General features: G+C 37.3%; 1 protein-coding gene across 2 annotated transcripts in view; it reads right to left on the bottom strand.

Annotated features, from left to right (window-relative positions):
- Positions 1–5,524: 5,524 nt before the first annotated feature.
- POLQ (DNA polymerase theta) overlaps positions 5,525–15,321 on the bottom strand; it is a 148,036-nt gene continuing 138,239 nt past the window's right edge. For both annotated transcript variants that reach the window (XM_037051537.1, XM_037051538.1), the window contains exons 28-30: positions 10,336–10,489; positions 6,925–7,043; positions 5,525–6,522 (exon numbers count right to left, since the gene is read on the bottom strand). In XM_037051537.1, the coding sequence (XP_036907432.1) occupies positions 6,409–6,522; positions 6,925–7,043; positions 10,336–10,489 (387 nt within the window). In that variant the 3' untranslated portion in view covers positions 5,525–6,408. The remainder of the gene's footprint in view (positions 6,523–6,924; positions 7,044–10,335; positions 10,490–15,321) is intronic.

Below are 15,321 nucleotides of genomic sequence, written 5' to 3'. Positions count from 1 at the left end.
CCAAACGAAAGAACAGATCAAAGCTCAAAAAAATAATAATATTAAGTGATGAAGAGATAGCCAACCTATCAGATGCACAGTTCAAAACTCTGGTAATCAGGATGCTCACAGAATTGGTTGAGTATGGTCACAAAATAGAGGAAAAAGTGAAGGCTATGAAAAGTGAAATAAAGAAAAATGTATTGCAAACCAACAGTGATGGGAAGGAAACCAGGACTCAAATCAACAGTTTGAACTGGAAGGAAGAAATAAACATTCAACCAGAACAGAATGAAAAAACAAGAAATCAAAATTATGAGGAGAGGCTTAGGAACCCCCAGGACAACTTTAAATGTTCCAGCCTGAATCATGAGAGTGCCAGAAGGAGAACAGAAACAGCAAGAAATTAAAAACTTATTTGAAAAACTAATGGAGAACTTCCCTAATCTTGCAAAGGAAATAAACTTTCAAGAAGTCCAGGAAGTTTAGAGTCCTAAAGAAGTTGGACCCAAGGAAGCACACACCAAGGCACATCATCATTACATTACCCAAGATTAGAGATAAGGAGAGAATCTTAAAAGCAGCAAGAGAAAAGGAGAGACTTACCTACAATGGAGTTCCCATAAGACTATCAGTTGATTTCTCAAAAGAAACCTTGCAGGAAAGAAGGGGCTGGAAAGAATTATTCAAAGTCATGAAAGGCAAGGACCTACATCCAAGATTACTCTATCCAGCAAAGCTATTATTTAGAATGGAAGGGCAAATAAAGTGCTTCCCAGATAAGGTCAAGTTAAAGGAGTTCATCATCATCAAGCCCTTGTTATATGAAATGTTAAAGGGACTTATCTAAGGAAAAGAAGAAGATCAAAAATATGTACAATAAAATGACAACAAACTCACAACTATCAACAGCTGAACCTAAAACAAACAAACAAGCAAACAACCAGAAAAGGAACAGAAGCACAGAAATGGAGATCACATGGAGGGTTATCAGTGGGGGAGGGAGAGCAGAAGAATGGGGAAAAAAGTACAGGGAATAGGTAGCATAAATGGTAGGTAGAAAATAGACAGAGGGAGGTTAAGAATAGTATAGGAAACATAGAAGCCAAAGAACCTACATGTAGGACCCATGGACATGAACTAAAGGGGTGGGGGAAATGCAGGTGGGAAGGGATGTGCAGGGTGGAGGCAATAAAGGGGGAAAATGGGACAACTGTAATAGCATAATCAATAAAGTATATTTTTAAAAAGAATGGTTCTTTCAAAAGATGAACACAATTTACAAATCTTTAGCTACACTAACCAATGAAAATAGATTATTCAAATCAACAAAATTGTAAATGAAAGAAATCAAATAGGATGGACACCCCCAAACTCATTTTATGAGGCCAGCATTACCCTGCCAAAGCCAGTAAAGGGCACTACAAGAAAAAAAATTACAGGCCAATGCAAAAATTCTCAATACATACAAGCAAACTGAATTCAGCTGCACATTAAAAGGATCATTCATTCACCACAATCAAGAGGGATTTTTATCCCTAGGATGCCAGAATGATTCAACATACATAATCAACCAATGTGATACATCACATTAATAGAATGAAAGATTTAAAAATCACATCATCTGAATAGATGCAGAGAAAAAAATTTGACAAAATTCAACATCTGTTTGTGATAAAAACTCAAGAAATTTGGTATAGAAAGAATGTACCTCAGCATAATCCACACCATATATTACAAATCCACATCTAAGATCACACTCAGTGGTGAAAAGTCGAAAGCTTTTTCTCCAAGATCAGGAACAAGAGAAGAGTGCCCATTGTCACCACTCCTTTCCACATAGTACGAGGATTCCTAGCCAGACTAGTCAGGCAATACAAAAAAATAAAAGGCATCCAAATTGGAAAGGAAGAAATAAAACTGTCTCTATTTGCAGATGACATGATTTTATGTTTAGAAAAATCTGCCAAAAAATGTTAGAACTAATCCACAAATTCAGTGAAGTTGCAAGATACAAAATTAACATGTAAGAATCAGTAGCATTTCTATATACATACCAACAATGACCGATCTGAAAAATAAATAAGGGAAATGATCCCATATACAATAGCATCAAAGACAAAATAAAACCTTAGAAATAAATTTAAGCAAGGAGGGAAAGATCTCCATGCTGAAAACTATGAAACACTGGACAAAGAAAACACACACAAAAATGGAAAGACATCCTGTGTTCATGGAGTGGAAGAATTAATACTGTTAAAATGTCCTACCTGGAGCCATCTATCGGTTCAATGCAATCTTCATCAAGAATCCAATGGCATTTCTTCAAAAGTAGAAAAACAACTCTACAATTTGTATGGAACCACAAAAAAAAAAAATAGCCAAAGTAATACTGAGAAAGAAGAACAAAGCAACAGGCATTATACTTTTTGACTTCAAGCTATCTTATAGAGCTATAGTAATCAAAACAGCATGATAGTGGCATAAAAACAGATCCATAGACCAATAAAACAGAATTGAGAGCCCAGAAATAAACCAACACATCTATAGTCAATTAATATTTGACAAGGGTGCCAAGAAAACTCAATGGAGAAAAGAATCTCTTCAATAAATCATACTGGGAAAATTGGATATTCAAATGCAACAGAATGAAACTAGACCCCTATCTTACACCAATCACAAAAAGTAATCCAAAATGGGTTAAAGACTTAAATGTAAGGCCTAAATCCGTAACACTCTTAGAAAAAAACCTAGGGAATAAGCTCCTGGACATGGGTCTTGGTCAGGATGTGTGGATGTGACGCCTAAAGCACAAACAGCAAAACCAAAAATGAACAAGTGGGAGTCTGTGAAACTAAAAAACTTTTGCACAGGAAAATAAACAATCAACAAAATGAAAGGATAGACTATGAAATGGGAAAAAATGTTTGCAAATCTTTTGTCTGATAAAGGGTTAATATCCAAAATGTATAAGGAATTTATACAACTCAGTAATAACCCCTCAAAACAATCAAATTTTAAAAGTGGGCATAAGATCTGGAAAGACATGTTTCCAAAGAAGATATACAACTGGCCAATGGGTACACAAGTCATTAGGGAAATGCGAATCAAAATCACAGTGAGATATCACCTCAGACCTATTAGAATGACTATTGTCAAAGACAAAAAATAATGAGTGTTGGCTAGGATGTGGAAAAAGTGAATCCTTGTGCACAGTTGGTGTAAATGTAAATTAGTGCAGCCACTATAAAAAACAGTATGGAGATTCCTCAAAAAATTAAAAATAGAACTACCGTATGATCCAGCAATTCCATTTCTGGGTAAATATCCAAAGTAAAGAAAAACACTCATCCACGACATATCTGCATCCCCATGTTCACAGCAGTATTATTTACAATAACCAAGACAGGTAAACAGCTTAAGTGTCCATCAATGGAAAAATGCATAAAGAAGCTTTGGAATATTTACAGCCATAAAAATGGAGCAAATTCTGACACTTGCTACAACATGGATGAACCTTTAGGGGATTATGTTATGTGAAATAAAGAGAGACAAATATAGTCTTACTTAAATGTACAATCTTAAAAAAATAACTCAGAAAAATAGATCAGCCCTGATTGGTGTAGCTTAATGGATTGAGTGCCAGCCTGTGAACCAAAAGGTTGCAGATTCTATTCCCAGTCAGGCACATGCCTGGGTTGCAGGCCAGGTCCCCAATTGGTTCTGTGCAATAGGCAACTGGTCCATGTATCTCTCTTGCATTGATGTTTCCCTCAGTCTCTTTCTCCCTCCCTTCCCCTTTCCTCTAAAAAGAAATAATATCTTTGAAAAAAAAAAGTAGATCAGCCCTGGCTGGTGTAACTCAGTGGATTGAGTGCGGGCTGTGAACCAAAGAGTCACTGGTTCGATTCCCAGTCAGGGCACGTGCCTGGGTTGTGGGCTTGGTCCCCAGTGGGAGCCACATAAGAGGCAACCACACATTGATATTTTTCTCCCTCCCTTCCCCTCTCTCTAAAATTAAATAAATAAAACCTTAAGAAAATAGATCAGATTTGTGGTGCCAGGGGCAGGGGGTTAGGAGTGGAGGGTGGGGGAATTGAAGAAAGGTTGTCAAAAGGTACAAAGGTCCTGTATAAGAAAAAATAAGTACTAGGGATGTAAAATACAACATGATGACACCAGTAAACATACTGGATTGTATATTCAGAAGTTGCTAAGGTAGTAAATCCTGGAAGTTATCACACGCAAAAAGTTTCCCCTTCTTTTTAATCTCTATGAGATGATGAATGGTAACTTACTGTGGCAATCACTTCGCAATATATGAAAGCCATTATGCTGTACAACTTAAACTTACACAGTGTTGTATGTCCATTACATCTCAATAAAATTAAAAATAACACAAATTACCATTCTGGAGGTCAGAAGTCTGATATGGTCTTTATTGGGCTAAAACAGAGGACTGGGGAGATTCAGTTCCATTCCATTGCCTTTCCCAGCTTCTGCCTGCATTCCTTGGCTCGTGGTCCCTTCTTCCACCTTAAAGTTAGTGCAAGCGTCTTCAGATTTCAGTCTGACTGTGTTTCGTAGTCACATCTCCTCCTCTGACTCTGTCTGCCTTCCTCTTACAAGGCCCCTTGTGTTTACACTGGAACCACCCAGGTAATCTCCCCATCTCAAGATCTCTAACTAAATTATATAAGCACTGTCATTTTGTCATGTAACATAACACGTTCACAGGTTTTAGGAGTTAGATTACTGACATTTGGAGGGGAGGGCGTTATTCTTTCTACCACAATGAGCATCTGTTACTTACTGATACACAGTGATTTGTGTCCTAAACAACTACCAATGAAGTTTGAACTTCATGCAATTACTCAGTTACTATGCCTCTCTAACTGAAATTTGAACTGTGTTGTGAGGGGCAATATGTTATTTAAGTAAACCATGGTAACTGGAATTTGTGTACAACTGAATGATGCAGAGCAAGGCCTGTTTTAAATCCAGCTGATAGGTCAAAAAAGATGAGGAAACGCATGTGGCTCCGAGTGTAGGGCCATGGCTGTAGAAAATAAGGTAGAAGTGGTCTACATGCCTGCACTCACATCTGAAACACACGCGTAAGTAAACAGAGTGAGCTTTCTCTTGGGCTGGATCTCAAAGCTACCAGAATACTGAGCACTACAGCTTGTCCCTCTGAAAGACATGGTACAGGCGAATATGGAAAAACCTTGAGAAACAATGACAGAACTTCCCTCTCACCTCTGTCATCTTCTGCCCACCACCCTCCCCCATAAAATATGTCTGAGTATCGTGCACACTAATATCCAGATACTGACAGTGTATCACACTTGTTTACAAAGCAACTGTCTTTTTAAAAATTTCTGACTAATAAGCTTAAAAGAGCAATCTTTTGATAACTGATTAAGAGTATAATTAACTTTTCTTATGTGCACAGATTTAAGCAAACTACAAAATATGTAAATATGGAACACAGGTGTCTGATACTCTTAGACCAAACACGATTTACAAAACTGAACTGCTGACAGAAGGTTTCTCATAAATACATTTTATTTTGACAGTAAAAAGCTCAAGTATATAGGGATTATTGAAGTACAATCTTTTGAGGTGGGTATTCTCACCATGCTACAAACATAGAAAGAGACGTAGAGGGACTGATAAGAGGGTGTTTCCTTCTCTGGAAGTATTGTACTAAACTGCAATATAAACACCTGATCTTACAGAACAGGACACCTCTTCAAGAGGTGTAACCTATTTTATAATACTAAGTATTACAACTACATTCATTGCATGAATTGGGAAGAGGAAAGGAAGCAGAAACAGCATTTCATGAAAATCCATTCCATGACTATATCCATATCAAGACTTAACCACTTCATAGAATTCATAATGTATTAGCCAATGCTATTTAAGAATACTACTTCAGTAGTCTTAAGTTGATATTGGTGAAAAATCACACACAAGGCCTAAGCCTGGTGAGGTATATGAAATGAAATCCTTATCCATTGCTGGCTCCTGTTGGACCCTGGAAGGGGCTGAAAATACCTCCAAGGCAACTCTTCCATTTTGCACGTGCTTGGTCCAGACAGGTTAGGACCCAACGTGCTAAGTGCATATTTCAAGGATGCATGCTGAACCTGTTTAGAGCCACAGTAAGCTATGAAAGGCTTTCATAAATACTCTTTGAGAGGGAATATAATAATTAAATTTGGTATTTTACCTCAAAAAAGATTTTTTTACACTACAGAGAATAAACTCATATACATTTTGAAACTCCTACTATAAATTACTATCCTAAGTCTGTTAAGACAATGGTTTCTGGTTTTGTGAAGTAGGTGAAAGGGTAATCTCTATTCTTCCCATATAATTGCACCCACACAAGGCTTTTAGGAGGCCTCAATCCACTATAGTTTACACATCGAAGTCCTTCAGTGCTCCCCAGCTGCCACCTATTTTCACTTTCACTTTCAGTTTCACAGAAAGTTTTATGGCATTTTCCATTTCATTCTTGACAATCTGAGCAACCTAAGGAGGGAAGAAAGAGGTTAGCAAACTCTGCCCAATGAAAGAATGCTCCCCGTCCCACGTACTGAGGCGGCAGGCCAGACTAGAGCTCTTCACCTGGTGCTTAAAACTTGACATCCACGAAGAGCCAGGCACCTCAGATCTGCACTGACCAGCAGGAGCTCTGCCGGTTTCAGCTAGAATGCTCAGAGCTTTGAAACCCTCAGGAGGAGACTCCAAATTCTCACCTAACTTCTCCCAGATGAAAAACCTGCCTGCACCAGAAATTTCTTTAACAACAGTACGACATTGAGCGCTCTCAGTTCTTTCTATAACCCTAAGGACTCAACATTTATATATCTTAGCCTGACCTACAAAGTGTCTTAACTTTCCGTAGAATGGATGCAAACACTGTAAAAATACCTGAACAACATCCTCTTCTGCCACTTCATATAAGAGTTCATCATGGAGCTGAAGGATGAAGAAGCCTCCTCTGACAGGGCCGAAGACCTCTGGCAGTCCTCTCTTTGGTAACAACCCTCCTGCCCAATGGAAAAAGCAGCACACCTAAACATGTCACTCTGCCGTAGGAGAATGTTGTGTTTTGGGTTCTGGGTTGTTTTTTTTTTTTAGAGATCTTAAGAAACTCTGGGAAATTTTAATTAAGAGATTAAAATACAGCAGATTTGGAACTATCGGGAAAATAACCACTTGCTGTCTGCTACTTAGCCTACTTACGAGGTAGACTAAATCTCCGTCAACTTCCTCCCAGAAAAGAGAAGTCTAACAAAGACGCCAGTAAATGAAGTGTGAAGAAATCTGCTCCAAACCCTGTAACTTATTTCCATAAACCAACATCTTCTCTTTCCATGGAGTCCCACTGTTCTAAGTAAAAGCACCGGATAGTATGGGGCCTGATTCCTGCTCCAGCAAGGGGAACTGGTATTGTCATTAGGCAATGTTTTATAAGGGGACACTGCCTGGTGACCTTTTACGGCCAAAAGTGTCACTACAGTAGAACTGGTGCTTCCCCATTAGCACACTCTAGACATGGACCTAACCTCAGACCAGAATGTGGACTTCAGAGTGTGTGAGTCCCTTGACATTATATGTAAGGCTATGTCTGCACATTTTTCTGTGGAGACGATCTATAGCTTTCAATAGATTCTCAAAAACCCGTGTCTCCACAGATGGTTATAAATCACTGTACTAGACTTAGTTACTATTTCCTAACTAGCTGGGCCTGGTGGTACAGACTGTGTCCCTCCGATCACTAAATAAGGTTCAACATTAAGACCTTTAGAGTAACTGCCTTTAATTCTTTGCTTCCTTTCTGCCATCCACATTTCCTACTTATCCTCAGAACGGCACAAATATACTCCCAATTCCTTCAATATCTGGTGCTTCCCTCAGAGTTCTTTAGCTGTCACTATCTGCAGCCCCAGTTTGCTATGAGGTGGCTGTCATAGGGTAAGAGAACAAATGCAGATGAGGTCGTGGCACAGCTGGGCTGCAAAGGCTGTGCAACTGTTCGCCAGTTTGGCTGACATCTGATCTGCCCCACTGGACCTCCTTATCTCACAGCATCAGCTGTCCAGATGCTCTAGTTTTTCTGCTTTCTGACCACTGTACCTTTGTCCTCTTCATTGCCCTTGTATACATGGCTCCTGACCCAGAATGCCACGATCTTCCCGTTCCCTGTGCAGTCTGCTGCCCCAGGCTCAGCTCCCTTTGATCACACTGACCTACTGCTGCTACCTTTAACCTGTCAGGTCACCATGAAGTCATTCTCAGGGACATATCTACATTGTCTTCCACTCATTCTAAAGGTTGTTATTGCCTACACCCTCATTTTGACACCACATTACTCTGCTGTGAAGTTATGCAAATATTCAGTCAGGTATCATATCTTCCCTTCCTTAGTGGATTTGAAATTTAAACATAGCCTGATAACTTTTACCTCTAAACCCTTCAGAGCACACAGTAGTACTATTCCCCAAATGAGCCTGATCACCACACATTCTCTCTCTATATATGCATATATAGAGAGAGTGAGTGTGTATGTGTGTGCATACTTACTCCCACACAACAGTATGTTGAATGATCAGCCTTAGACTTTGGGGGGTCATTGAAGACAATAAAACTAACAATACCTATTTCGTGGGCAAATAGGTTTTTATATCTATGTATTTTTGTATATAAGTGAACATCTTTGTATGTAACTGGCTGCATTATTCTCTTTAATATATTTGTATGTCTCTTGTAGAAATAGCAAATTCCATCCTTAACAGCTGACCTGTACCTTTTCTGTGCCATCTCAACCAGTTTATTCTTCCCCTTTATGCCTGAGAATTCTTAACCTCTTCCCAGCTGTGTTGTCAAACACAGCTGCAGTCATGGTTTGACAATCTCAGTGTCTATGCAACGGTATTGAAAGCGGAATACAGACATGGGAGAAATAGATAATGGAAAGTTCTATGTACTTGTTAAAACAAGAAATAATCTATCCAAGCAACAAGAAGACTTTTAGAGAAAATATTTTAAGAACAAGAACAAGAAAAGGAGACAATATTGACAAAGAAATGTATGTGATAAGACAGTCAACTTAGTGTTTATTCCAGACTTCAGAGAACATGGAATGCCATGACTAGGTAAAATCAAACATGTTCTCATGTTCTGAGGACCACAGGGGTCCCTAAGGCCCTTTCAAAGAACATGCAAAGTCAAATTATTTTCTTAACAACATGCAGAGGTTGTTTTCCTTTTTTGGTCTCACTTGTCAATAAGTACACAGGAAGGTGATCGACTGTCCTGGTTTTTGCACTGCAAGTACCACATCCCGAGGAACCCACCGGTCTCCCACAAACTGGGGCATTTATCACTCTGGACCATACATTTAGGGTTTTTCAGAGGTTACAGGACATGTAACATTGCAACACACTGAATGTAGAAATAGGAGAGAGAATCCAACTGTCTTCTCAGAAGCTAAACATTAAAGAGATTAGCAGAAAGGTAAAATAAAGACACTCATTACCAAATTTCTTTTGTTCTAAAAAATGAAGTTATTAATATTTTAGCCCTGAATGGTGTGGCTCAGTCGATTAGGCATCACCCCACAAAGCAAAATGTTACCTGTTCAATGCCCAGTCAGGGTTAGGGTTCATCCCTAACCCACATGCCTGGGTTAGGGTTCAGGCCTCATGAGGGACAACCAAATGATATTTCTCTCTCATATCAATGTTTCTCTCCCTCTCTTTCTTCCTCTCTTCCCCTCCCTCTAAAAATAAATCAATCAAATATTTAAATAAATAATATAGTTATTTTAATTAAAATATGTTACTTATGTTAACATATGTTGAGTTTATTACTTTTTAAATGTTAATAAATATTTTTAAATTTCACATTTTTAAAATTTCTAATATGGTAAATATTTGTAGATAGATTCCACAGAAACAAAAACTTTTTGGCATCTTGCCCTGGCTGGTGTAGCTCAGTGATTGAGCTCGGGCCTGTGCACCAGAGGATCACGGTTTGATTCCCAGTCAGGGCACATGCCTGGGTTGCAGGCCAGTTCCCAGCAGGGGACACACGAGAGACAACCATACATGGATATTTCTCTCCCTTTCTCCTTCCCTTCCCCTCTAAAAAAAGATAAATAAATAAAATTTTAAAACATTTAAAAAACTTTTTGGCATCTCAATATTTCTGAATGTAAAGACCAATTGAGACCAAAATGTTACAGAATTGCTGAGAATATATAAAATACATCCCCTTTTCATTCTTGGTGCAATTAATCTCATCATGCTATTGCAGGGGTCTCATTTATGAACAAACCTGTTCCGTCACTTTGAAGAGCACTTTCCCGATGACCATGGGATTTGAAGATTGAAGGGAAGGTCTCTAACTGCTTCTGAATGTTAACTGTGGCTATTTTGACAATATCAGCTGCCGAACCTTGGACTGTTGTATTGATAGCCTGACGCTCAGCCTTTGAAAAACAATAACAATAACAGGTGTTCCATCAGATATACAACATGGTTTCATACCCACTATCCGACCAGAAATCTGGACCAAGATGTGACCCAGGATATCAACCGTTAAGCAGCATTGTTAGAATAACAACTGGAATGATCCAGGCCCTGAGATTCTGGGCTATCATCCACATAATAAATAGAAATCGCTTCAGTTTACAAATATTCAACACTCGGGAACCAAAACCTGTATCACACTTAAGATATATTTAATATAGCTCAAAATTATTTTATTTTATAAACATATATCATCAGTGTTCTAAACTTCACTCTAAAGCAGGGGTGTCAAACTCATTTTCACCAGAGGCCACACCAGCCTTGTGGTTGCCTTTAAAGGGCCAAATGTAACTTTAGAACTAAAAATGTAACTACTCCTTAACTAGGAGCAAGGAGCTTGGCACCGTTGCCTGGTAGAAACAAGGTACCAGACCATATAAAATAAGGTAGAGGACTGTATTCAGCCCCTGGGCCTTGTGTTTGCCACCTGGGCTCTAAAGAATCTATTCCTCAAAATATAACTATTAATCCTAAATAGATATAAGTAGATTCTTTGTAATATAGGTTGAAATGTTCCAAGTACATCTTTCACATGAGCAGCCTCTTAGTCCCACCGTTGAGTTTTCCCCCGGAAGGTCTGGGGCCCTCAGGTATGAATCAGACCTTTTGCAGGGCTGCCAGCGCTGATCATTAGCTGCTGCTGAAAATGCAGATCCTAGCTCCCTAAGTATTAGGTTAGCACTTCCCTAAAACTAATGTTGTCATGAGCTTCTTGGCCAGCAACCATAGCCACTAAAAGTAATTATCCTGGGCCACTAGGGATGGAGTCTGGGTGAATATGCAAGGTGCAACCTATCCATGAATATTGTTCCTGGCATCCCAAAAGTTCTCAGAAGGGATCTATGTAACTGGAGAGGTGTTCTCTGGTTTCCTGTTTCCTGAGTGGACCTAACTCCTAGAATACCTGCTAAAGAGATAGAGTTTTTTAAACAGCTTCTTTAAATTTTATTTTCACTAGCAACAAAACCATAGATTGGAATATTTACTATTGTTAAACTGTTCCTACTACCCAAAGCAATTTATAGATTCAATATTTTGTAAACTCAATGGCATTTTTTAAAGAAATAAAAAATATCATTATCAATTATATGATATGAGATATGATACCATTTATATAATATCTCAACAGACTTCAAGGAGCCAAAAGAATCTTCCAAAATAGCAAGGTTATTGGCTTGCATTTCATGATTTCAAAACACATTACAAAACTAACGTTAAAACAGAGTGGCACTGACATAAAGACAGACATACAGACCAATGGACTAGAATAAAGACAGAGTAAACCCTTATGTTTATGGTTAAATGATCTTCAATAAGGGTACCAAAACCAATCAATGGAGAAAAGATAAACTTTCATAAAAGGTGTTGAGAAAACAGGATATTCACATGTGAAAGAACTTTACACCACATGCAAAATTAATTCTAAATGGATTAAAGATTTAAATAGAAGACCCAAAACTGTAACACTCACTTGAGATAACACAGAGAAAAGCTTCCTGACATTAGGTCTGGCATTACATCCTTGGACATGATCCCAAAAGCTCAGGGAACAAAGCAAAATAGGAAATGAGACTACATCAAGCTTAAAAATTAGTCATCAAAAGAGACAACTAAGTAAGTTCAAAGAAAATCTACAGAATGAGAAAAAGTATTTGAAAATCACAAATATTTGTTAAAGGGTAAACATCTTAGGTATATAAAGAAACTCTAAAATTTAAAACAAAAAAGCCCAAATTAGCTGATTAAATAATGATCAAACACTTGAACAGACATTTCTCTAAATAAAACATAAAAATGGACAATAAGATAATGAAAAGATACCCAACATCAGTAATCATTAGAGAAATCAAATCAAAACAACAATGGAGTGTCACCTCACCCTTATTAGGACGGTCAGTATTTGGAGCACAGAAAGTAACCCGTGTTGGAACCAGGTGAAAAAATTAGAACCCAAACCCACTGTTGGTGGAAATGCAAAATAGTGCAGCTACTGTAAATAACAGTTTGGAGGTCCTCTAGAAATAAGAAATAAACTTATTATGTAGTTAAACAATCTCACTTCTTTTCTATATTCAAAAGAATAAAAAGCAGGGTTTTGAAGTAATATTTGCACATTCATTTTCATTACAGCATTATTCACAATAGCCAAAAGGTGGAAGCAAGCCAATTGTCTGTAGCCAGATTAACGGAAGAAGAAAATGTGGTATATACATATATAATGGAATATAAGCCTCAGGGATTTTAACCACTAATTTTTCCTTTAAAATCTTCATTTAATTGTATTTAAAAACACATAACATTATACTTACCACCTGAACCAACAGCCTGTGTACACTTTAAGTGGAATATATATTCTCATTGTTGTAAAACAGATCTCTAGAACTTTTTCATCACTAAAACTAAAGATCTATACCCATTAAGAAAAAACACCCCATTTCCTTCTCCCCCAAGTACCCCACAATAACCAATCTTCTTTGTATACATAAATTTAAATACTTGAGATACTTTATGTAAGTGAAACATATCACTTCTGTCTTCTTCTGACTAGTTCATTTCACTTAGCATAATATTATAATTCCCTGATTTTCTAAGACTGAGATAGATTTTTAATCTACTTTTTTTGAATCAAATACTGATGAATCCCCTGTAAACTTACTCGGTTGTCGCTTTTAAAGAGTGACTGAATTTCAGAGTCCTCCTGACTCCTCCCCTGATTGAAACTTTGTGTAGTGTGTTGAATTATTATTACTTGCTGCCTTTCTCTGTGAAGTTACACAGCCCCACCCACCATCATGTAATTTCAAGTGTTTTTCACTCTAAAAGGATGGCCTTGTTTTGTGTTGGCCAATGAACTGTGAGTAAAACTGACATATAGCACATGTAGAAGTTTTCAAAACTATCCAACATTATCACAAAAAAGGGCCTATCCCAGGTAGGGACTCTTCCTTTGCTCTGGATTTCAGAGGGAAGAAAATACGGAGCAGCATGACAGTCAACTGAGAGCCAAGCTATAACATGATTTAAAAATAGAGCTGCTTATTGTATAAGTCACTGAAGTTTTGGAGTAGTTTTTATTGACATAAGCAAGCAAAACTATGACTAAAATGTATACTACACTCTAATGATATTGTACTTCTCTGATTCTCATCCAAAATAAGAAAATATTGCAGGCTTAGCTGTGTGCCCCACAATCTAAGTTTCTCCATGACCAGAGCTTTTTCATATACAAAGAAAATATAGGTTTCTGCTAATGGGAGATTAGGTCATTAGAACCAATACTCCAACTGATAACATGAAAAAGCTGGAATTCTCTTTTTTTTTTTTTGCAGGTGATGCTGTGTAGATAAAACACCTAAAGGTATCTACAGCTGAATTATTAGAATATGTAATGTTTGCAAAGTTTCTAGGCAAAAGAACAACAATAAAAACAGTTATATGTTTATGTGTGGGAAGCCAAGGGTTAAAAATATTTTTAAAAAAGGAAAAGAATAAAAAAATACCATTTGCAACAGCATCAAAAGTTTTCAAATACCTTGCTATAAATCTAATAACAAACATCTAATAAGATACAATCTCTGTTCCAAAATTACACAATGTTCTTGAGAAAATTTAACAAGACCTAAAGATCTAAATAAATGGACAAATAGATCATATTCCTGGATTAGAAACTCAAATTTTAAATGTGTCCATTTATCCCATCTTAATCTATGAACTCAAGGCAATAATAAAAAAAAAATCCCAACATGGTTTTCTGTTTGTGTGGAAATTTATAAGCTGCTTCTACAATTTATACAGAAATGCAAAGAATGAAGAATAAGTAAATATTTGTGGAAAAAAACAAGGTAAGACAACTTACTTTGCCATATATCAAGACACCTTACAAAGCTGCATCACTAAGGCAGTGTGGCACTGTCTGAAGATGAGCAAATACTACATACCGAAATAATGTGTCCAGAAACAGAAACATCCATATTATTTGCTTAGCAGCAAAGGTGGCACTGAAAAGCAGTGAAGGGAAAGCTCATTCTTTTCAATAAATGATTTGGTACAAGTGTATATCCATGGGGGAGGTGAGAGACCTTGACCTTCGATCCTCTGTGAAAATCTTGATAATAGCTTTATTTAATGATAACCAAAATGTGAAAATAATAAAAATGACTGCCAACATTAGAATGAATGAATAAATTATTGGTGTGTTCCCACAATGGAATACTACTGAGCTATATAAAGACATAACCTACAGCTGCACATGACACTACTGAATCTCACAGACTTTTATTTGAATGGAAAAATTCAGACCCGAGAGTGTACAGAGTATGATTGTATTTAAACAAAAATCAAAGCCATACAAAACTAACCTATAATTTTATGTGTGTGCACTGTGGGGCATTGGAGGGGGCATAAGGAAGCCATCTGAGGAGCTGGAAAAGTTCTCCATCCTGACTGTGGTCACGGGCACATGTACATAAAACTTCAAGCTTTACACTTCAGACTTGTGCCATTTACCGCATGTATGTTATTTCTTAATTTACAAAGAACTTAAGTATAAACAAAATGTATACTGTTTCCTCAACTAAAATCATTAATAAGAGAATGAAAAGGCCAGACATAGTGTGAAAAAGAATATTTTCCACACATGGAACCAACAATAAACNTGATTGCAGATATAAATATGAAAGGCAAAATGAAAATGTCTAAAAACACTTTCTTGATGTTGAAGTACAGAAGGCTT

Source organism: Sturnira hondurensis, unplaced genomic scaffold, assembly GCF_014824575.4.
Source record: "Sturnira hondurensis isolate 20B ecotype Veracruz unplaced genomic scaffold, ASM1482457v3 Scaffold0007222, whole genome shotgun sequence".
NCBI lineage: Eukaryota > Metazoa > Chordata > Mammalia > Chiroptera > Phyllostomidae > Sturnira > Sturnira hondurensis.
Note: the sequence above shows the minus strand (reverse complement) of the source record. Positions and strands in the feature narration are given on the sequence as shown.